Source organism: Pristiophorus japonicus, chromosome 8, assembly GCF_044704955.1.
Source record: "Pristiophorus japonicus isolate sPriJap1 chromosome 8, sPriJap1.hap1, whole genome shotgun sequence".
In the NCBI taxonomy this organism is placed as follows: Eukaryota; Metazoa; Chordata; class Chondrichthyes; family Pristiophoridae; genus Pristiophorus; species Pristiophorus japonicus.
The window spans coordinates 16,683,454-16,706,880 of record NC_091984.1 but is presented as its reverse complement, the minus strand read 5'-3'; the positions used below and the strand labels follow the sequence as shown (position 1 = coordinate 16,706,880).

Sequence of the window (23,427 nt, the reverse complement as noted above, 5' to 3'; positions counted from 1 at the left end):
AACCGAGGCCCCGTCTGCTCTCAGGTGGACAAATAAGATCCCATGGCACTATTTTAAAGAAGTACAGGGAAGTTCTCCCTGGTATCCTGGTCACTATTTATCCCCCAACTAACATCACTAAAACAGATTATCTGGTAATTATCACATTACTGTTTGTCGGAACTTGCTGCGTGCAAATTGGCTGTTGCGTTTCCTAGATTACAACAGTGACTACATTTCAAAAAACGTACTTAATTGGCTGGAAAGCACTTTATGATGCCCTGAGGTGATGAAATGCACTATATAAATGCAAGTCTGTCTCTGTCTTTTTTTCTATGAACCAGTGCTTTAAATAGCGACTTTAAATACTGCATCTAAATATCCGTGCTTTTGTTACCTCCAGACTCGGCTATTCCCATGCTCTCTTGGCTGGGCTTCCACCTTCTACCCTCAATAAATTGGATCTTATCCAAAACTTTGCCGCCTATATCCTAAACCGCTGTAAGTCTCGTTCACCCACCACAACTGTGCTCACTGAGCTACATTGGCTCCTGGCCCACCATCGCCACAATTTTAAAATTCTTGTCCTCGTGCTCAAATCCTTCCATGGCCTCGCCCAGCCTGTAGCCTCTTCCAGCCCTACAACTCCCCCCGAGAGCTCCACTTTTCTCCAACTCTGGCCTCTTGTGTGTCCCCCACTTCCTTCACCCTATCATTGGAGGCTGTGCCTTTAGCTCCCTCGGCCTTATTCTCTGGAATTCCCTTCCCAAACCTCTCCGCCTCTCTCTACTCCTTCAAGACACTGCTTAAAACCTACCTCTTTTGCCAAGCATTTGGTCACCTGTCCTTATATCTCCTTATGTGGCTTAGTGTCAAACTTTGTTTGATAACGCTCCTGTGAAACGCCTTGGGAGGTTTTACTATGTTAAAGGTGCTATATATAAATGCAAGTTGTTGCTGCTGTTATAGGTTACAAAAGAACGCCATAACACGTGACCTTTAGTACAAATGGGTAGGTTACTGTTACCTAGCGGAGAACAGCTGGTTTTCCTGCTGCCCAGGGGGTGTTTCGATTTTGACATTCCTCTTCTTCAAGTTTACTTTTGCAGTGAAGTTCACAGGAATGACAGTGCTTGTTTTCAACTGCACTTCTACTCCTGTCTGAATCAGAGGTGTGTTTATTCCCATGATGGCTGTAACATCTTTGACTGAACTGGAGAAATAAAAGGTAGAAAGAAATTCTGAGAGAGGCAGTATTGTAGGAAACGAAGTTGAAGAAAAATCGGGTCAAGGGAAATCAATATACTAAAAATGTTTATCCATTTTGCCTGGGCGGTTTAATTATATTTTCCCGTCTGTTCCATGAAATAAATACCTTAGGATGAGCTGAGCATCAGTCTGAATGCTGGTATTCAGCAGTTGAGCCACAGTAAAATTGGAAGCGACTGGAGTGAACTTGACTTTGGCTGTTGGAAGAGAATAAGAAAAAAACAGTCATTTAGTTAACTAGCTTTGTTCCAATAAATGATAAAAACAAATTGGAAATGCTGGAATTCTGAAGCGAATAAAGGACTGGAAGAGCTTTCGAAACCAGCAAAGGATGACGAAAAAATTGATAAAAAGGGAGAAAATAGAATGAGAGCAAACTAGCAAGAAATCTAAAAACAGATTGTAAGAGCTTCTACAAGTATGTAGAAAACAAGAGAGCAACACATGTAAGCGTCAGTTCCTTAGAGGTGAGACAGGAGAAATTATAATGGAGAATAATGAACTGGCAGAGACTTGAAACAAATATTTTGAATCTTAAAAAACACAAAAATAGTGGGGAACCAAGAGGAACTTAAAGTAATTAGTAGAGAAAAAGTACTTGAGAACCTATTGGGGCTAAAAGCCGACAAAGCCCGTGGATCTGATGGTCTACATCCTAGGATTCTAAAAGAGGTGGCGACAGAGATAGTGGTGCATTGGTTGTGATCTTTCAAAATTCCCTAGATTCTAGCACAGTAACCGTGGATTGGAAGGAAGCAAATGCAACCCCACTATTCAAGAAAGGAGTGAGAGAGAAAACAAGGAACCAGAGGCCAGATCGTCAGGAAAATGATGGAATCCATTATTAAGGAAGTGGTAACAGGCCACTTAGAAAATCATAATATGATTAGGCATAGTCAACATGCATTCTATGAAAGGGAAATCATGTTTAACAAATTTATTTGTGTTTTTGAGAATGTAACTAGCAGGGTAGATAAAAGGGAATCAGTGGATGTAATATATTTGGATTTCTAAAAGACATTCGATAAGGTGTCTCATAAAAAGTTGCTGCACACATGATAAGGGCTTATGGTGCTGGGGGTAATATAGTAGCATGGATAGAGTATTGGTTAATGGACAGAAAACGAGAGTAGGAATAAATGGATCATGTTCCGGTTGGCAGGCTGTAACTAGTGGGGTGCCCCAAGGATCAATGCTGGAGCCTCAGCTATTTACAATAAATATTAATTACCTAGAAGGGACCGAGTGTAATTTATCCATGTTTGCTGACGAGACAAAGCTAGGTGGGAAAGTAAACAGTGAGGAGGACATAAGAGCCTGCAAAGGGATATAGACCGGTTAAGTGAGTGGGCAATAAGGTGGCAGATGGAGTATAATGTGGGGAAATGTGAGGTTATTCACTTTGGTAGGAAGAGTAGAAAAACAGACAATTATTTAAATGTTGAGAAACTATTAAATGTTGGTGGTCAGAGAGAGTAGGGGCTGGATTTTCCGGTCCTTTGCACTCTGGGTTTCGTACCGGAGCGGTGTTCAAGTCTCCTGCGCCCCTTCGCGATCCTCTGGTCCGGTTTTACGGCGGCACTGCGCCGAGTGTGCAATGCCTCTGGTTGCGACACCGGCAGTACTTTGGCCTTTTGCCCGATCCGTCCACCCGGAAGTGCACCCGCAATGACCGCCTAGGAAATCAGCGCGGTTCAGCATAGCCAGCGGCTCAGAGGAAGGTAAAGTGCTCCAAAGGTAAGTGCGAGTGTTTGATCTTTTAATTTTTTTTGTGATTTATGTTGTGGTGGCGTGGGCAATGTTTGGGAATGTTTTTGTGGTTTTTTTTAAGGGTTTCCCCCTTCCCCCTCCAGGCCTCTTTCGGAGCGCACATGGCCTGGTACTTTAGTTCATGAGTTTCCCATTTTTGCGCCACAAAAAGTCTACCACGCCTCTCTGCGCACTGCGCCTCCTGACGCCAAAACTTGCTTACCAAAGCGCAGACTATTCTGTCCCGCCCCGCCTCTGTTCTCGCCCCGAAAACAGTAAAGCCTAAAATACAGCCCTAGGTCTCCTTGTACATGAAACATAGAAAGTTAGCATGCAGGTACAGCAAACAATTAGGAAGGTAAATGGCATGTTGGCCTTTATTGCAAGGTAGTTGGAGTACAAGAGCAAGGAAGCCATACTATCATTGTACAGGGCTTTGGTGTGACCACACCTGGAGTACTGTGCACAGTTTTGGTCCCCTTATCTGAGAATGGACATACATGCCTTTGGGGTGATGCAACGAAGGTTCACTACATTGTTTCCGGGATGAGAGGGTTATCCTATGAGGAAAGATTACATAGATTGGGCCTGTACTCTCTGGAGTTTAGAAGAATGAGAGGAGATCTCATTGAAACATAAGATTCTGAGGGGGATTGACAGGGTAGTTGCTGAGAGGTTGTTTCCCTGACTGGAGTGTCTAGAACGAAGGGGCACATTCTCAGGATAAGAGGTTGGCCATTTAAGACATAGATGAGGAGGAATTTCTTCACTCAGAGGGTTGTGAATCTTTGAAATTTTCCGCCCCAAAGAGCTGTTGATGCTGAATCGTTAATTATATTCAAGGCTGAGATAGATAGATTTTTGGACTCTAGAGGAATCAAGCGATATGGGGCTTGGGCGGGAAAGTGGAGTTGAGGTCGAAGATATTACTGAATGGCAGATCAGGCTCAAAGGGCCGTACGGCCTACTCCTGCTCGTATTTCTTATATTCTTATGCTCTTAAACAGAGAAAATGCTGGAAGTACACAGCAGGTCAGTCAACATCGGCATTGGGAAGAGACTGGTTAAGGTTTTGGACAGGAGTATTTGACAGAATTCATCAAAATAAAGAGGGCGAGGATATAATGGTCACAAATCAAATACTCCACCTTTACTTTGTTCAATCTTATAGACGGTCTCTAATCAGACATAGCTCTCTGAGCATTATTCAAAAAAGAGAAGGACATTCTCTCAGTGTTCTGGCCTAATTTCTCCCTTAACAACATAGCCAAAAGCTTTAATCTCATTGCTGTGAGATCTTCCTGTGCACAAAATGGATGCTCTGTTAGCCTACATAACATTAGTCGCTGCAATTCAAAGAAGCTTATTAAATGTGAAGCACTTTGAAATGTTTTTAAAATGGTAAAAAGATTCAATATGATAGATACAGAGAAACTATTGCCTCTGATGGGAAAATCAAGAACAAAGGGCCATCTTAAAATTTGTGTAAGGTTATTTAGGAGAGAAATCAGGAACTACTTTTTCATAGTAGAAAGCTGAAATTTTCTCTCCAAAAGGTTGTGCATGCTGGGGGACAATTGGAGCTTTCAAGACTCCAATCACTAGATTTTTGTTAGATAAGGGTATCAGCGCTGGGGCGCCAAGGTGGATAAATGGAGTTCAGGTACAGATCAGCCATGATCTGATTGAATGGCGGAACAGGCTCGAGAGGCTGAAATGCATACTCCTGTTTCTATGTTTCTGAAAGGCCAGATATAAATGCAAGTCTGCCTCTTTCTTTCTTTCTTTCTTTCTTTCTTTCTTTCTTTCTTTCTTTCTTTCTTTCTTTCTCTCTTTCTTTCTCTCTTTCTTTCTCTGCTGCTTATTTCCACCATTTATTTCAGACATCCTGTCACAACTGTCTAAGATAGCCTTACCCTGTGCTGTAACTGCTGAAACAACAGTGTAGTAAAATGCCAGCTCAATCGGCAGGCCAAGTGATGTTGGCACAATGTGCCGCACCTCGGTTGCCAGCAAGGGTTTGGTCCATTGTGTTGTGATTCCACGCTGAAGCTGGTTTATGAATTTCTTTATTAGGACGTCCTTTCTTGCTTGGTTGTTCATTAGCTATGCAAATAAAAGGAAATACAAATAAGTAAGAATGCAAAGCCCTGACTTTGCTCGGGAATTCCACCGATCTCCTGTTATAACCGACGGTAGTCCGGCAAAACCCACCAGACAGTAAGAACATAAGAGCATAAGCAGGAGTAGGCCATTCGAGCCTGCTCCGCATTCAGTAAGATCATGGCCGATGTTGTACCTCACCTCCACTTTCCTGACCTAGAGACCCAGTAGCACCGGGTTCCTGTCAACTCTGGGCATTCCCGTTTGGCCTTGTGAGGGGTGGAACCTCCATCCACTCCTTACATGGTCAATGATGCCAGGTGACGGGCGGGGACTCCCTCCCCTGGGAAATCCTGCTTCCTGGTTCAGTCGTGCCTGGAAAACTGAGTGAGATGAGGTGTATTTGCCTCCAGATGGGTGCAAGCGGGCCCATAGGGAATGAGTGGGGTGGGGGAGGGGGTCTCAGTGTGGGGTAGCAGCCTGAAGAAGAGATAAGGAATTTTGAGATCAGGCCCTGCACACAGGGGATGTGTGGGGCATTATGGAGCTTTGGGGGGGTGGGTGTGGACTCCAAAGAAGGGAGTTTCCAGATGTTGCAGCCACATGTAACAAAGTGGGCACTGGAGATGAACCCAATGGGTGCCCAATGCCCTATATCAATAAGGTGCCCTCCCACTGACTCTGCAAAGTCCATTCTTGGGTTTATAGCCATCCAAAACCTACATAGAGATTTGGAGACAGAAGAAGCCCATTTAGCCCACTAGTCCTGTAACGGCTCTTTATTGGAGCAATCCAGAACTAATTCCACTACCCGACTCGCTCCTCATAGCCTTGTATCTTCTTTGCTTCCAATTTTTATTTACATTTTCCTTAAAAGATGCAATGCTCCCAGTGCCAATCCCATGCTCCAACAGCACTCTAAATAAATGTCTCATAATCTCATTCCTCACTCTTAGTGACAATTTTAAATTGATGATCTCTCGTCACTGACTCCCCGACCAAAGGAAATAATCTTTCTCTATTCACTCTATATTAAAAACCTCTAACAAATCTTCTCTCAGCTTTCTCTGCTCCAATGAAAATAATCCCAGTATCTCAAGTCTCTCCTTATCCCTGGAACCATCCATTTAAATGTTACAGTCCATACCTTCATAGCTTCTTGAATATCATTCTGGTTAAGTTCGACAAAAGCAAGCTCTTGACCAAACAACTTGATGTAGGCCACCACCAAGGGCTTAACAGCAGGTATTGGTTTCCATCCAGACACCTAGAGGGCAACAAAAATCAGAAGGAAAAAACAATCTAAAAATGTTAAAAATCTGAAACAAAAACCGAGAATGGCAGAGATTCTCAGCTTCCGAAGAGTAATGAAAGGCTTATGTTTTAGGTGGGACTTTGAGGAAGGGTTTACACCTGAGATGTTGACTTGTCTTTTCTCTACACACTGCCTCCACCCTCCGGCACACCATGGCGGCAGTGTATATTATCCACAAGATGCACTGCAGCAACTCGCCAAGGCTTCTTCGACAGCACCTCCCAAACCCTCGACCTCTATCATCTAGAAACACAAGGACTGCAGGCGCATGAGAACACCACCACCTCTAAGTTTCCCTCCAAGTCACACGCCATCCTGAATTGGAAATATATTGCTGCTCCTTCACCGTCGTTGGGCCAAAATCCATGAACTCCCTCATTAACAGCACCGTGTGAGTACCTTCAGCACATGGATTACAGTGGTTCAAGAAGGTGGCTCCCACCACCTTCTCAAGGGCAAATAAGAATAGGTAATAAATGCTGGCCTTGCTAGGGACTCCCATATCCCGGGAGTCAATACAATAAAAGATACTGATGGAGCAGCCATATATTTCCACCATTTTATGTTATAATTTCAAAGAAAGCACAGGTTGGAGACTCGTGCTACAGCGGTGAGACTCCAACACCTTGAATCGTCTCTGTGCTGGGAGCATAGGATTGGAGCCTTTACACTCCAACATCATCATCGTCATCATAGGCAGTTCCTCAGAATCGAGGAAGACTTGCTTCCACTCTAAAAATGAGTCCTTAGGTGACTGTACAGTCCAATATGAGAACCATAGTCCCTGTCACAGGTGGGACAGATAGTCATTGAGGGAAAGGGTGGGTGAGACAGGTTTGCCTCTTTCCGCTACCTGCGCTTGATTTCTGCATGCTCTCGGCGATGAGACTCGAGCTGCTCAGCGCCCTCCCGGATGCACTTCCTCCATTTAGGGTGACCTTTGGCCAGGGACTTCCAGGTGTCAGTGGGGATGTTGCACTTTATTAGGGAGGCTTTGAGGGTGTCCTTGTAATGTTTCCTCTGCCTACCTTTGGCTCGTTTGTCGTGAAGGAGTTCCGAGTAGAGCGCTTGCTTTGGGAGTCTCGTGTCTTGTATGCGAACAACGTGGCTTGCCCAGCGGAGCTGATCAAGTGTGGTCGGTGCTTCGATGCTGGGGATGTTGGCCTGGTCGAGGACGCTAACGTTGGTGTGTCTGTCCTCCCAGGGGATTTGCAGGATCTTGCGGAGACATCGTTGGTGGTATTTCTCCAGCGACTTGAGGTGTCTACTGTACATGATCCATGTCTCTGAGCCAGATGTAGTCCTTACTACTAGGGGGATCAAGGAGTATGGCGAGAAATCAGGAATGGGGTACTGAAGTTGCATGTTCAGCCATGAACTCATTGAATGGCGGTGCAGGCTCGAAGAGCCGAATGGCCTCCTCCTGCACCTATTTTCTATGTTTCTATGTTTCTATATAGGAAGGCAGGTATTACTACAGCCCTGTAGACCATGAGCTTGGTGGCAGATTTGAGGGCCTGGTCTTCGAACACTCTTTTCCTCAGGCTGCCGAAGGCTGCACTGGCCCACTGGAGGTGGTTGAATCACGTTGTCAATGTCTGCTCTTGTTGATAAGTAAAGTCCACAGCCATTAGGGAACAACCAGTTGTTCTTTATTTGATCTGGTGAATGTTTCTGATTTTCCCTTCAGCTGTCGGTATAGACTAAGGACAGGCAGGTCATTATGTAGGTATGTTTATGCAGCGGGTCAAATTAAAGATATTTTACATCTATGGAGCAGGAACACGAGTTCAGTGGGCAGTACTGCAACTCAAACCTCCAACAATAACACGCAAAGGGGACCTTTAACCTGCTTTTAACAGAAAAAAACATTCTCAGGATGACATTTATTGCCCATCCCTAGTAGTCCTGAGAAGATGATGGTGGACTTTCTTCTTGAACCACAGCAGTCCATATTCTTTTTCGCAGTTTTGCTCCAACTAAGTCAGAGGGCAGTTAAGAGTCACGCACATTGGTGTGGGACAGGAGTTACATATAGAGCCAGACCGGGTAAGGACAGTTTCCTTCCCTAAAGGAGTTTAGTAAACTATTATGTATGTAAACATTGTAACTGTGTAAGACTTGCCACCAGAGGGCGCAACTGTTGGAGGCCAAGGGTCACCTGCACACCTCATGCAAGGGAGTATAAAAGGTTGTCTGCCATGCTGCTTAGGCACTCTGGAGTTGTTTTAAAGAGACTAAGCTCACATCAGTTTTAATTCACAGTACTCAAGTCTTGTGGAGTTCTTCCATACCTAACATAAACCAATTGGGGTTTTACAATAATCCGTTAGGTTCATGGTTGCTTTTTATTTCCAGATTTAAAAAAAACTGAATTCAAATTCCCAAACGGCCATAGTGGGATTTGAACTAATGTTCTCTGTATTATTAGTCCAGGCCTCTGAGTTAAGATTCCTGTAACATAATTATGACCCTACAGTACTCTTGCCTACTAATTACGAAGCATATTAAATTATTGTCATGTAATCACCCTATCCCTTCGTGTGTAAGTGTGGTACTAGCAACACAAATGAGGGCCTCTGTTGTGGATCATTAACTGGTGTCTCTTTCTAGAAAGTGATCGGACTGGATTTTTGGCTTTGCTCATTTCAGGACAGTAATGGCGGTGGGGCAGATCTGATCACGCCCGGGAACAGTTTGCGCCTCAGTCAGCAAAATTGGGCAGCTGGGCCCTGAGTGTGGGGCGCAGCGCTAAGGGAAGCGTTGCACACCTCTCTTAGGGCACTAGGCAGGCTGAGCATGCGAAAATCCCGAGCTAAACAGCCGGCCTCGGAGCGCTGTACGAGAGGCTTGGGGAGAAAAGAAACCTGAGAAAACCCCACCAAAAACATTCTCAGTAAATAACGCCCGCCACCGCATCATAAATCGCAAAAAAAAAAATTCAAATAAAAAACAATCACACTTGCCTGGGGTAGACATAACCGAGCACACTGCAGTCGCAACAGCTTTCGCAGGCGGTCCCAGTACAGCGCTCGATGGAGCGCAACAGATCGGGCTGGAGCCAAGAATTGAGCCGGTGTCACAACCAGGGGCATTGCACACCGGCCTCTTCTGGGCGGTAATGCTCCGCGCCCTGCTGAAACCGGCCCCGAAAACCCCGGCGGGGCGCTGGAAGCTGGTCGCCTGCCCGGAAGAGCTTACCGCCGCCATTGTCGCCCCTCCAGAGTGAAAACAGAGGCGGCAACAAGCGGAATATCCAGCCCTATGTGTGTGGACGTTAGGTGAGGGCAGGATTGTGCTTGGGTTGAGATGCCCTTTTCGGTTGAAAAGCTTGTCCAATTTCACTGTCCGAGGTCATACCTGAACCATGAGGCACTGGAGGGTGGCCAACACCTGAGGGAGATACGTGAGTAACAGCCTTCAGGCCAGGAGGGAAGAAAATGGAGGGAATAGGCTTTGTCCTTACCTTGCCCATAACGCGTTCGGTGTCATTGCTCCTCGGCCCTTTCCTAGAAGGTTGGTTTTTTTTCAACAGGGCCTGTTGTAGTCCCTCTGCTTGGATACCAATCTTTACAAATACACGCTCAGGGTTATTATATTTAGAAACCGTAGTATTCAGAGAGACAGAAGCAAACAACACTCTTGTTAATAGATATTTTGAGGCAGAATTACCTCCAGAAAATCTGTGGTGACTCCAAGACCATAAACTTTGACGTTGGCCACAGCTGCAGTCGGCAGAATTCCCTCGGACTTCTTTAGCGAGTAAAAGTTGGCATTGATCCCAGCCAAATATTTATCTGCAGGAACAGTTCTCAACACTCATTGTTATGTTATCAATATCACAATTCACAAGTACAGGAACAGCAGAGGAGCAGGAAGGTCGGGGTGGATGAGCGGCGAGAGATCATGGCGGAGGTGCGGCGAATGATTGAGGTGGAGGAGCGGCGAGAGATGGTGGCAGAAGTGCGGCAAATGATCGGGGTGGAGGAGCGGTGAGGGATCATGGCTGAGATGTGGTGAGAGATCGTGACGGAGGTGCGGTGAATGTTTGGGGCAGAGGAGTGATGAGAGATCATGGCTGAGATTCAGCGAGTGATCGTGGCGGAGGTGCGGCGAATGTTTGGTGCGACGGTGCGGTGAGAGATCGTGGCGGAGATGCAACGAATGCCTGTGGCGGAGGAGTGGCGAGAGATCGTGGCGGAGGTGCAGCAAATGAGGATACAGGGCCCAGAAGAGCCGAGGGCCCAGGGGCAGCACGGGCCAGCGTACACTGTGATATGGGTGCGCACCAGGTCCGTGCAGCAGAGTAGGTCTCCAGTCTTCCTGGTTAACCCTTGTCACTGGACCTGTCAAGCCCGTGTGGTAGCTGGTATGCAATGGACACCACACATTAAAAAAATCCATGGACAGGCATCTTCCAATCCTTCAACTGGAGTTCAGGACTGGAATATCGGGTCCTTCATTGAAACAGCTGTGAACTCGTGGAAGCAAGTCATCCTCGTTCAAGGGACCGCCTATGATGATGATGATGAGGCAAATATAAAAAACTCTTCTTAAATAGGCGGTCCTGTATATTATAACAGCTTACATTTCTATAGTGCTCCTCATGCAAAGAAAGAACTCTCAAAGCACTTTAAAGGACAATGGATAATGAATAGACATTCTTTTCATTTGTTGTTGGGATTTGGGTGGGTATTTATTTCTCAACCCTAGTTGCGGCTTGGGGGAATTAAAAGCCAGCCATGTAGAGTTGGGCTGGAGTCACGTGTAGACCGGGGGGAGGTAGGTCCCTTTTCCTGCCGGACATCAATGAACCAGATGGGTGGCTATGTCAATCCTTTATTTTCTGCTGCCAGCCTATAAGATCCCAGATTTATTGAGCTCAGTGGGGCCGAAATTCAGCCTCCCCAAAAGGACCGCTTACTGCCGGAAAGTGGCGGGTAAGGGGCAGAGTCGAGTGGCCGCCGACTTCCGGTCCAATTGCCGCCGCGAGCGAAATTCCGCTCGGGGATTTTTCTGGTGGTGCCCACCGCTGCCGATCGATCCTAAGTGCATCGTCAAAGCACGCACCGCCGATCTCCCGCACCTCCAGCCAAATTCAGCTGCAAAAATCCTCAATCCGCCGAGCGGTGCCCCCCGGCAGCTTTTTCCGTGCGTGGGATTGGTTGCACGGCTGCCATTGAAGGCGAGGGCCCACTGCCGCCGCGGCCGCCATTTTATTTTTTTTGTCGGCCGGACAATTGTGCTCCCAGGTACGGCCAGGCCGCCAGCAGGCAGCCTGGCACCCCCTGTTTGGTGCCAGACCGCTGGCCCGGCCGAAAGCCTCCCTGGTGGCCCAGTGGACGGAACCTAAAGAATCGTTGCTTCTCTCCCCTTTAAGTGAAGGAGAGAGATGTGGTGACGTCATCACTGCCACGCTGATGACTGACAGCGGCGGAGACTCCTTCCCGCCTCCACTTCCGCCCCTCTAGAGTATTTATCGCCCACTTCCCGCCCCCACTATGACCGACTTCCGGCCCGCTTAAAAAAAAAAATGACATAGAGCTGAATTTCGCGGAAGAGGCCACCTCAGCCAACGCGGCGGTGAAAACACTTCAAAGGAGGAAGTTGCGACTCGTTTTGGGCGGGGGGGGGTTTGAATTTCAGTCCCAGTGTTTCAAATTACCACGCTGGGATTTAGAACTCATGACCTTGGGGTTGCTAGTCCAGAACCACACCTGGGCATCGGTACCCCATTTGCGCAGGAGGGAGAGAGAGATGAAAGAATAGTCAAAGAAGGACAAATTTAGGAGACTTTTAATGGCAGGAAGGGAGGTGGCAAGATGGAGGGTGGGGGGGTGGGACTATATATCATGTCTGTGTGCACGCCAGTCAATTTTTTAGAATCAGAGAATGGTTGTAGTGCAGAAGGAGGCCTTTCAGCCCAGTGCTGGTTCTCTGAAACAACACTCCAGCTAGTCCCACTCCCCCGCCCTTTACCTGTAGCCTTGCAATTTTTTTCTCCTTCAGGTACTTTTCCAAATTCCATTTTAAAGCCACAATTGAATCTGCCTCCACCACTCTTTCAGGCAGTGCATTCCAGATCCTAACCACTCTCTTTTCCATAATAAATTTCTATATTCATATTTATAAAGGAAATTGTCTGTGTAACCTTGTCACACTGCAGTTACCCCTTCCACCCCCTCCGTCCTACCCCTCACAAGCAAGCCTGCATTTCCAAAACTGGCCAGAGCATGTAATTACAGTTTCATAGGCTTTTCCCATTATAAATGCAGACACAGGAATTTACAAGGCAAATATACAAAAGCACTTTAAAACAGGAACTGAGTGCAGTGGTGTATCCTGGTCCTGTGATTGCCTGCCCTCTAACCTGCTTCACCTGAAGACTACACCTGGTCTTGACTCCTCTGTGCGCAATGCCACGGGAGACCAACTAGTAATGATGGAGGCAAAAGCAAAACACTGCGGATTCTGGAATCTGAAATAAAAACAGAAAATGCTGGAAATCTCAGCGGGTCAGGCAGCATCTGTGGAGAGAGAAAGCAGAGTTAACAGTTCGGGTTCACGACCTTTCGTCAGAACTCCATCGTTACATTAGTAATGCTAGAGTCTCCTGTCGAATCGATGGATGTGTCTCAGTTGTTATGGGTGCGCTTATGGGAGGTGAGGCAGATCCTGAACGTATGCATAACGCCCGACATCTCGCAACGAAAGGCAGACGTGGCAGGAGGATAAGTTGCCTTGCGTGACGGCACTTTGCAACCAGATCTCGCAACCACACAGCTTTAAATTCATTCAACCTGGCTGACATTCAACACAGAAGATAGGTGCAGGAGTAGGCCATTCGGCCCTTCGAGCCTGCACCACCATTCAATATGATCATGGCTGATCATGCAACATCAGTACCACATTCCTGCTTTCTCTCCATATTCCTTGATCCCTTTAGCCATAAAGGCCATATCTAACTCCCTTTTAAATATATCTACCGAACTGGCTTCAGCAACTTTCTGTGGTCAAGAATTCCACAGGTTCACTATTCTCTGAGTGAAGAAGTTTCTTCTCATCTCGGTCGTTATCCTTAGACTGTGACCCCTCGTTCTGGACTTCCCCAACATCGGGAACATTCTTCCTGCATCTCACCTGTCAGAATTTTATATGTTTCTATGAGATCCCCTCTCATTCTTCTAAATTCCAGTGAATATAAGCCGATCCAGTCTTTCTTCATATGTCAGTCCTGCCATCCCGGGAATCAGTCTGGTGAACCTTCGCTGCACTCCCTCAATAACAAGAATGTCTTCCTCAATTTAGGAGACCAAAACTGCACACAATACTCAAGGTGTGGTCTTACCAAGGCCCTGTACCTCCCTGCCCCTGTACTCAAATCCCCTCGCTATGAAGGCCAGCATGCCATTTGCTTTCTTTACTGCCTGCTCTACCTGCATGCCTACCTTCAATGACTGACGTACCATGACACCCAGGTCTCGTTACATCTCCCCTTTTACTAATCTGTCACCATTCAGATAATAATCTGCCTTCCTGTTTTTGCCACAAAAGTGGATAAGCTCACACTTATCCACATTATACTGCATCTGCCATGCATTTGCCCATTCACCTAACCTGTCCAAGTCCCCCTGCAGCCTCCTAGCATCCTCCTCGCAGCTCACACTGCCACCCAGCTTAGTGTCATCTGCAAACTTGGAGATATTACATTCAATTCCTTCATCTAAATCATTAATGTATATTGTAAATAGCTGGAGTCCCAGCACTGAAACCTGCGGTACCCCACTAGTCACTGCCTGCCATTCTGAAAAGTACCCATTTATTCCCACTCTTTGCTTCCTGTCTGCCAACCAGTTCTCTATCCATGTCAATACATTACCTGCAATACCATATGCCTTAATTTTGCACACTAATCTCTTGTGTGGGACCTTGTCAAAAGCCTTTTGAAAGTCCAAATACAGCATATCCACTGGTTCTCCCTTGTCCACTCTACCAGTTACATCTTCAAAAAACTCTAGAAGATTTGTCAAGCATGATTTCCCTTTCATAAATCCATGCTGACTTGGACCGATCCTGTCACTGCTTTCCAAATGCGTTGCTATTACATCTTTTACACATTTAATAATTGATTCCACATTTTCTCCATCACCGATGTCAGGCTAACCGGTCTATAATTTCCCGTTTTCTCTCTCCGTCCTTTTTTAAGAAGTGGGGTTACATTAGCTACCCTCCAATCCATAGGAACTGAACCAGAGTCCATGGAATGCTGGAAAATGACCACCAATGCAACTACTATTTCTAGTGCCACTTCCTTAAGTACTCTCTGATACAGACTATCAGGCCCTGGGGATTTGTCAGCCTTCAATCCCTTCAACTTCCCTAACACAATTTCCTGACTAATGAGGATTTCCCTCAGTTCCCCCTTCTCAGTAGACCCTAGTTTTTCGGGAGGTTATTCGTGTCTTCCTTCGTGAAGACAGAAGCAAAGTATTTGTTCAATTGGTCTGCCATTTCCTTGATCCCCATTAAGAATTCACCTGATTCTGACTGCAAGGGACTTACATTAGGCTTCACTAATCTTTTTCTCTTCACATATCTGTAGAAGCTTTTGCAGTCAGTTTTTATGTTTCCTGCAAGCTTACTCTCGTACCCTCTCCTAATTAAACCCTTAGTCCTCCTCTGTTGAATTCTAAATTTCTCCCAGTCCTCAGGTTTGCTGCTTTTCCTGGCCAATTTATATGCCTCTTCCTTGGATTTAACACTTTCCCTAATTTCCCTTGTTAGCCACAGTTGAGCCACCTTCCCTTTTTTATTCTTACACCAAACAGGGATGTACAATTGTTGTAGTTCATCCATGTGATATTTAAATGTCTGCCATTGCCTATCCACCGTCAACCCTTTAAAAATCATTCTCCGGTCTATCCTAGCCAATTCACATCTCATACCGTTGAAGTTTAGTTTCTTTAAGTTCAGGATCCTAGTCTCTGAATTAACTGTGTCACTCTCTATCTTAATGAAGAATTCTACCATATTATGGTCACTCTTCCCCAAGGGGTGCTGCATGACCAGATTGCTAATTAATCCTCTCTCATTACACAAGACCCAGTCTAGGATGGCCTGCTCTCTAGTTGGTTCCTCGACATATTGGTCTAGAAAACCATCCCTTATACACTCCAGGAAATCCTCCTCCACAGAATTGCTACCAGTTTGGTTAGCCCAATCAATATGTAGATTAAAGTCACCCATGATAACTGCTGTACCCTTATGGTACGTGTCCCTAATTTCCTGTTTGATGCCATCCCCAACCTCCCTACTACTGTTTGGTGGTCTGTACACAACTCCCACTAACGTTTTCTGCCCTTTGGAATTCCGCAGCCCTGCCCATATAGGCCCCCAAGTTTCCACACACCCCTCCGAGCTGGGCGCCCGTTTTCGCGCCGAAAACGGCGCCTGAAAAAAACCGTGCTATTCTCGAGCGCTTTGCAGCTCGATGTCTGCTTGGCGCGGCGCCCAGGGGGCGGAGCCTACCACTCGTGCCGATTTTGTAAGTAGGAGGGGGAGGGTACAATTTAAATGAGTTTTTATCGTGCCGGCAACCCTGCGCATGCGCATTGGAGCGTTCGCGCACGCGCAGTGTGAAGGAAACATTGGCACTTGGCCATTTTAAAAAGTGCTGCAGAAAAAGTGAAAATTTGTTTATTGAACCCTTGCAAAGGCTTGTATTTTAATTTTCTTGATATTTCTGTGTGTGAGGGTGAGGGAGTGCATTCTGTAATTAAAGATAGACTGTGATAAACGGGACACATGCACTTGTTTGAGACTATTCAAATTCTTTGTAGCTGTTCAATTTTTAACATTTTTAAATAAAACCACATTGCCCTTCCATGATCAGCACTGAGGCTGCTTGCAGCTTTCTCCCCCTGCCGTCCGTCGGGCCCGATGGCAAATGGCTGCCTCAAGTACTGAGGCTTCTTGCAGCCTTCTCCCTGCCTCCCCCGCCCCCCCTGCCGTCGGGAACGGCTGCCTCAAGTACTGAGGCTTCCTGCAGCCTTCTCCCTGCCTCCGCCCCCCCTGCCGTCGGGAACGGCTGCCTCAAGTAATGAGGCTTCCTGCAGCCTTCTCCCTGCCTCCGCCCCCGCTGACGTCGGGAACGGCTGCCTCAAGTACTGAGGCTTCCTGCAGCCTTCTCCCTGCTTCCCCCTGCCGTCGGTCGGTCCCGACGGCAAACCGCTGCCTGAAAGGCCTGCCTGAAGCACTTTCACAGGTAGGAACATGGTTTATTTAATCTTTTCTTTGCTTATAAATTTTTATTCAGGTTGGATTTATTTGTATAATACTTGTATAAGTATAACTAAGGATTTATTGTTGAATGTAATGACTTCCCTTCCCCCCCTCCCCCCCCCCCCCAACCTCGTTCCCGACGCCTAATTTGTAACCTGCGCCTGATTTTTTAATGTGTAGACAAGGTTTTTTCAAGCCTACAAAAATCTTCACTTGCTCCATTCTAAGTTAGTTTGGAGCACGTTTTCACTGTGGAAACTTTCAAATCAGGCGTCAGTGGCCGGACACGCCCCCTTTTGAAAATAAAAATTCTGTTCAAAAGTGAAACTGTTCTACTTGACTAGAACTGCAGAAAACTTAAATGTGGAGAATTCTGATTTCTAAGATACTCCGTTCTCCACCAGTTGCTCCTAAAATTCAGGAGCAAATCATGTGGAAACTTGGGGCCATAGATTCCACATCATCCACGCTAATGTCCTTCCTTACTATTGCGTTAATCTCCTCTTTAACCAGTAACGCAACTCCACCTCCTTTTCCTTCCTGTCTGTCCTTCCTAAATATTGAATACCCCTGGATATTGAGTTCCTAGCCTTGGTTACCTTGGAGCCATGTCTCCATAATCCCAATTACATCATATCTGTTAACAGCTATCTGCGCAGTCAATTCATCCACTTTATTATGAATACTCCTCGCATTGAGACTCAGAGCCTTCAGGCTTGTTTTTTTTTAACACTTTTTGTCCTTTTAGAATTATGTTGTAATGTGGTCCTTTTTGATTTTTGCCCTTGATTTCTCTGCCCTCCACTCTTGCTTTTCTCCTTCCTACCTTTCGCTTCTGCTCCTTTGTTACTTCCCTCCGCCTCCCTGCATAGATTCCCATCCCCCTGCCATTTTAGTTTAAACCCTCCCCAACAGCACTAGCAAACACTCCCCCAAGGACATTAGTTCCAGTCCTGACCAGGTGCAGACCGTCTGGCTTGTACTATTCCCACCTCCCCCAGAACCGGTTCCAATGTCCCAGGAATTTGAATCTCTCCCCCTTGCTCCATTCCTCAAGCCACGTATTCATCTGAGCTATCCTGCAATTTCTACTCTGACTAGCACATGGCACTGGGAGCAATCCTGAGATTACTACCTTTGAGGTCCTAACTTTTTAATTTGACTCCTAGCTCCCTAAATTCAACTTGTAGGACCTCATTCCGTTTTTTACCTATTTCATTGGTGATGCGTTCATAATAAAGGATGAAACTGAGTACTGTTTACAATGAACAAGTGTGACCTTAGCACCTTTAGTAAGACTCCAGAGTGCAGGTACCTTGTGGGTGGCCTGCTTATATTCCATGCTCCCACGGGATGCTGGGATCCCTTGGGACTCCAACAGATAGGCCCTCTGCTGGTCATGTAATACAAGTTACAAGGGGTTAAATACATAACATCACTCCCCCGTGAAGTCAATAGTATGCTTATTTACAAGGTGAGACAATCTGGGGCTTTTCGCTCCCTTGTCGATCATCTCGGTACAAACGCGGGTGTGGGTGGGTTGGTTAGTTCTTCACTGGGCTTCTGGGCAGCCGGCCTTGCCGGGCTGCTGGGGATGGTGAGTTCGGCTTCGTGGTCAACCATGATGTCAGTTGCCACTCGTGTGTGTGTTGGAGGGTCAAAGTTGTTGGTGTCTTCTTCGGGTTGTTCGTAGCTATTGGTGAACCGCAATTTGATTTGGTCCAAATGTTTTCTGCACGTTAGTCCATTGGCCAATTTGACCTGAAACACCCTACTCCCCTCTTTGGCTATGACCGTGCCAGCGAGCCATTTGGGACCATGTCCATAATTGAGTACAAACACAGGGTCCTTGACCTCAATATCGTGTGACTAATTTGCACGGTCATGGTACACACTTTGTTGATGCTACCTGCCCTCCACGTGATCATGGAGATCAGAGTGGACAAGAGAGAGCCTTGTTTTGAGCGCCCTTTTCATGAGCAGCTCGGCTAGGGGAACCCCGGTGAGTGAGTGGGGTCTGGTGCGGTAGCTGAGCAGCACATGGGATAGTCGGGTCTGCAGGGAGCCTTCCAACACACGTTTCAAGCTTTGCTTGATGGTCTGAACTGCCCGTTCTGCCTGGCCATTGGATGCGGGCTTGAATGGGGCAGATGTGATGTGCTTGATCCCATTGTGGGTCATGAATTCCTTGAATTCAGCACTGGTGAAACACGGCCCATTGTCACTGACTAGGACATCAGGCAGGCCGTGTGTGGCAAACATGGTTTGGAGGCTTTCAATAGTGGCCGTGGACGTGCTTACAGACATTATCGCACATTCAATCCATTTTGAGTAAGCGTCCATGACAACCAAAAACATTTTGCCTAGAAATGGGCCCGGATAGTCTACATGGATCCTCGACCATGGATTGGAGAGCCACGATCACAAACGCAGCGGTTCCTCTTTGGGTGCATTGCTCAGCTGAGAGCAAGTGTTGCACTGGCGCACGCATGACTCTAAATCTGAGTCGAGGCCAGGCCACCACACGTGGGATCTGGCTATAGCTTTCATCATTACAATGCCCGGGTGGGTGCTGTGCAGTTCACAAATGAACGTGTCTCTGTCTTTCTTGAGCAAGACCTACACGATTGCCCTACAACAGACAGCCCGCCTGCAGGGACATTTCATCTTTGCGCCTGTGGAACGGCTTAATCACCTCCTGCATCTCCGCTGGGATGCTGGACCAGTTCCCATGGAGGACACAGTTTTTTTTACCAAGGACAGTAAAGGATCCTGGCTGGTCCAGGTCCTGATCTGGCGGACTGTAATTGGGGACTTTTCGTTTTCGAATGCATCCATTACCATGAGCAAGTCTGCAGGCTGTGCCATTTCCACCCCGGTGGTGGGCAATGGCAGCCGACTGAGAGCATCTGTGCAGTTCTCTGTGCCCAGTCTGTGGCGGATTACATAGTTGTACGCCGACAGCGTGAGCGCCCATCTTTGGATGCGGGTAGAGACATTGGAGTTAATCCCTTTGCTCTCAGAGATCAGCGATATGAATGGCTAGTGGTCAGTTTCAAGCTCAAACTTGAGGCCAAGTAAGTACTGGTGCATTTTCTTTACCCTGCAAACGCATGCCAGAGCCTCTTTTTCAACCATGCTGTAGGCCCTTTCAGCCTTGGACAAACTCCTGGACGCATAAACGACCGGTTGCAAAATCCCCGATTCGTTAGCCTGTTGTAACACACACCCGACCCCGTATGACGACGCATCGCAAGCTAGCATTAATCTTTTACAAGAGTTACTCAGGACAAGTAGTTTGTTTGAACACAACAGATTTCTGGCTTTCTTAAAGGCAGCCTCTTGTGAATTCCCCCGTTCCCAGTCGTCTCTTTTGCTCAGTAGCACATATAGGGGTTCTAGCACTGTGCTTAACCCAGGTAGGAAATTACCAAAATAGTTAAGGAGTCCCAGGAACGACCGCAGCTCCGTCATGTTCTGTGGTTTTGGCGCGTTCTTGATGGCCTCTGTCTTGGTGGATCTGATGCCGTCTGCTGCGTTTCTTCTTCCCAAGAACTCGACCTCCTGCGCAAGGGAAACACACTTCGAGCGTTTCAACCTGAGTCCCACGCGATTCAACCGACTAAGAACCTCTTCCAGATTCGTCAAGTGCTCAATGGTGTCCCGAGCTGTAACCAGTATGTCGTCCTGGAAAAGCCATGGTGCGAGGAACCGACTTTAGCAGGCTCTCCATATTCCGTTGGAAGATTGCTGCGGCCGACCGAATCCCAAACGGGCATCTGTTATAGATGAATAGACCTTTGTGCGTGTTGATGCAGGTGAGGCCCTTCGAAGACTCCTCCAGCTCCTGCGTCATGCAGGCCGTGGTCAGGTCCAGCTTGGTGAACATCTTCCCTCCTGCCAGGGTCGTAAATAGGTCGTCTGCCTTGGGTAGCGGGTACTGGTCCTGTAGCGAAAAACGGTTAATCGTTACTTTATAGTCCCCACAAATTCCCGAATCGTGCCGTCCTCTTTAAGTACCGGGACAATCAGACTGGCCCAGTCGTTGAATTCCACCAGTGCGATGATGCCTTCTCACTGCAACCTGTCCAGCTCAATTTCCACTTTCTCACGCATCATATATGGTACCGCTCATACCTTGTGGTGGATGGGTCGCGTACTGGGAACCAAATGGATCTGTACTTTCGCTCCCGAGAAGCTTCCAATACCTGGCTCGAACAACGATGGAAATCTGCTCAGAACCTGGACACATGAGGCGTCGCTGACAGACGAAAGCGCTCGGATGTCATCTCAGTTCCAGCAGATATTTCCCAGCCAGCTTCTGCCAAATAATGTGGGGCCATCCCCTGGCACAATCCACAGCAGGAGTTCATGTACTGCTCCATCATAGGAGACTTTGACTTCTGCACTGCCAATTACAGGGATTAGTTCCTTGGTGTAAGTCCTTAGTTTGGTGTGAATGGGGCTGAGCTTGGGCCTGTGTGCCTTTTTGCCCCACATCCTGTCGAAGGCCTTTTTGCTCATTGTGGACTGACTCGCACCTGTGTCCAGTTCCATAGATACTGGAATACCGTTCAGTTTAACTTTCAACATTATTGGTGACATTTCGTGGTGAATGTGTGGACCCCATATACTTCTGCCTCTTCGGTACGAGTCTCCAATTCAGCCTAATACACATTGGATCGATCTTCCTCTGGAACATGATGGTTTGCAGGGTTTGCAGCTCGCCTGCACATTTGCTGGAGGTGTCCCGTTGTTCTGCAACCATTGCACGCATACTGCTTGAAGCGGCATTGATGGGGCCGATGATCACCTCCACAGCGCCAACAAGGTGTTAACTGCCTCACATTAACGATTGATGGCGGACTCTGGGTCATCTGAGGTCGGGCAGCAACACCGGCGTGTACGTTCTGCCATGTACATTCCTGCTCGAAAAAGACGTTACTTTGTGCACAGTACTGGCCGAAACTTCCTTACTCTGCGAAATCTGTTTGGTGTGGTCGCTGGTGGACAGAAATGCCTGGTCTATCGTTATGGCTTTACTTAGATTCGGAGTTTCAACAGTCAACAGTTTGTGAAGGATTGTCTCATGGCCAATGCCCAGTAAAAAAAGTCTCTAAGCATTTGTTCTCGGAGTCCCTCAAATTCGCAATGTCCTGCAAGGCGCCTTAGTTCGGCAACATAGCTCGCCACTTCCTGGTCCTCCGACCGTTGTCACGTGTAGAACCGATAACTCGCCATCAAAACGCTTTCCTTAGGATTTAGCTGCTCCTGGACCAGCGTACATAATTCTTCATAGGATTTAGCTGTTGGTTTTACTGGAGCAGGAGATTCTTCATGAGGCCATAGGTTGTTTCCCCACAGACAGTTAGGAGGATCGCCCTTCGTTTAGCAGCGTTCTCATCCTCTTCCAGCTCGTTGGCCACAAAATATTGGTCGAGTCTCTCCACGAAGGCCTCCCAATTATCCCCTTTTGAGAACTTCTCCAGGATACCAACTGTTCTTTGCACTTTCGCGCGGTTGTTCGTTACCTCGTCGCCAATTGATACACTCGTAATAAAGGATGAAACTGAGTACTGTTTACAATGAACAAGTGTGACCTTAGCTCCTTTAATAAGACTCCAGAGTGCAAGTACCTCGTGGGTGGCCTGCTTATATACCGTGCTCCCAAGGGATGCTGGGATCCCTTGGGACTCCAACGGGTAGGCCCTCTGGTGGTAGTGTAATACAGGTTACAAGGGGTTAAATACATAACAGTTGGTACCTTTCTGTACCACGATAGCTGGCTATTCACCCTCCCCCTCCAGAATACGCTGCAGCCGCTCCGAGACATCCTTGACCTTTGTACCAGGGAGGCAACATACCATCCTGGAGTCTTGTTTGCGGCCGCAGAAAGCCTATCTATTCCCCTTACAATAGAATCCCCTTTCACTATAGCTCTCCCACTCTTTTTCCTGCCCTCCTGTGCAGCAGAGCCACCCCTGGTGCCACGGACATGGCTGCTGCTGCCTTCCCCTTGTGAGCCATCTCCCCCAACCGTACCCAAGGTGGTGTATCTGTTTTGGAGGGAGATGACCGCACGGGAACCCTGCACTACCTTCATTCCACTGCTCTGCCTGATGGTCACCCATTACCTATCTGGCTGTGTAACCTTCACCTGCGGTGTGACCAACTCACTAAACGTGCTATTCCCGACATCTTCAGCATCACAGATGCTCCACAGTGAATCCATGCGCAGCTCCAGTGCTGCAATGCGGTCTGTCAGGGGCTGCAGCTGGATACACTTCCTGCACATGTAGTTCTCAGGGACACTGGAAGCATTCCTGAATTCCCACAAAGCACAGGAGGAGCATGACACAGGTCTGGGCTTTCCTGCCATGACTTAACCCTTAAGTTAACCTAATTGTCGGTGGCTGTGCTTTCTCAGGGAGCCCATGGTGGGCAGAGGAAACGTTTCAAGGACACCCTTAAAAGCCTCCTTGATAAAGTGCAACATCCCCACCGACACCTGGGAGTCCTTGGCCAAAGACCGCCCTAAGTGTAGGAAGTGCATCCGGGAGGGCGCTGAGTACCTTGAGTCTCATCGCCGAGAGCATGCAGAAACCAAACGCAGGCAGTGGAAGAAGCGTGCAGTAAACATGTCCCACCCTCCCTTACCCTCAACAACTATCTGTTCCACCTGTGACAGAGACTGTAATTCCCGTATTGGCCTGTTCAGTCACCTAAGAACT

The 23,427-nt window shown here is 47.3% G+C and overlaps 1 protein-coding gene across 1 annotated transcript in view; it reads right to left on the bottom strand.

The window, feature by feature from the left end:
- LOC139269106 (vitellogenin-like) overlaps positions 1-23,427 on the bottom strand; it is a 114,988-nt gene that overhangs the window by 54,627 nt on the left and 36,934 nt on the right. The window contains exons 14-19 of the mRNA XM_070888211.1: positions 10,088-10,212; positions 9,882-9,983; positions 6,248-6,367; positions 4,914-5,103; positions 1,355-1,445; positions 1,007-1,192 (exon numbers count right to left, since the gene is read on the bottom strand). Of these exons, the coding sequence (XP_070744312.1) occupies positions 1,007-1,192; positions 1,355-1,445; positions 4,914-5,103; positions 6,248-6,367; positions 9,882-9,983; positions 10,088-10,212 (814 nt within the window). The remainder of the gene's footprint in view (positions 1-1,006; positions 1,193-1,354; positions 1,446-4,913; positions 5,104-6,247; positions 6,368-9,881; positions 9,984-10,087; positions 10,213-23,427) is intronic.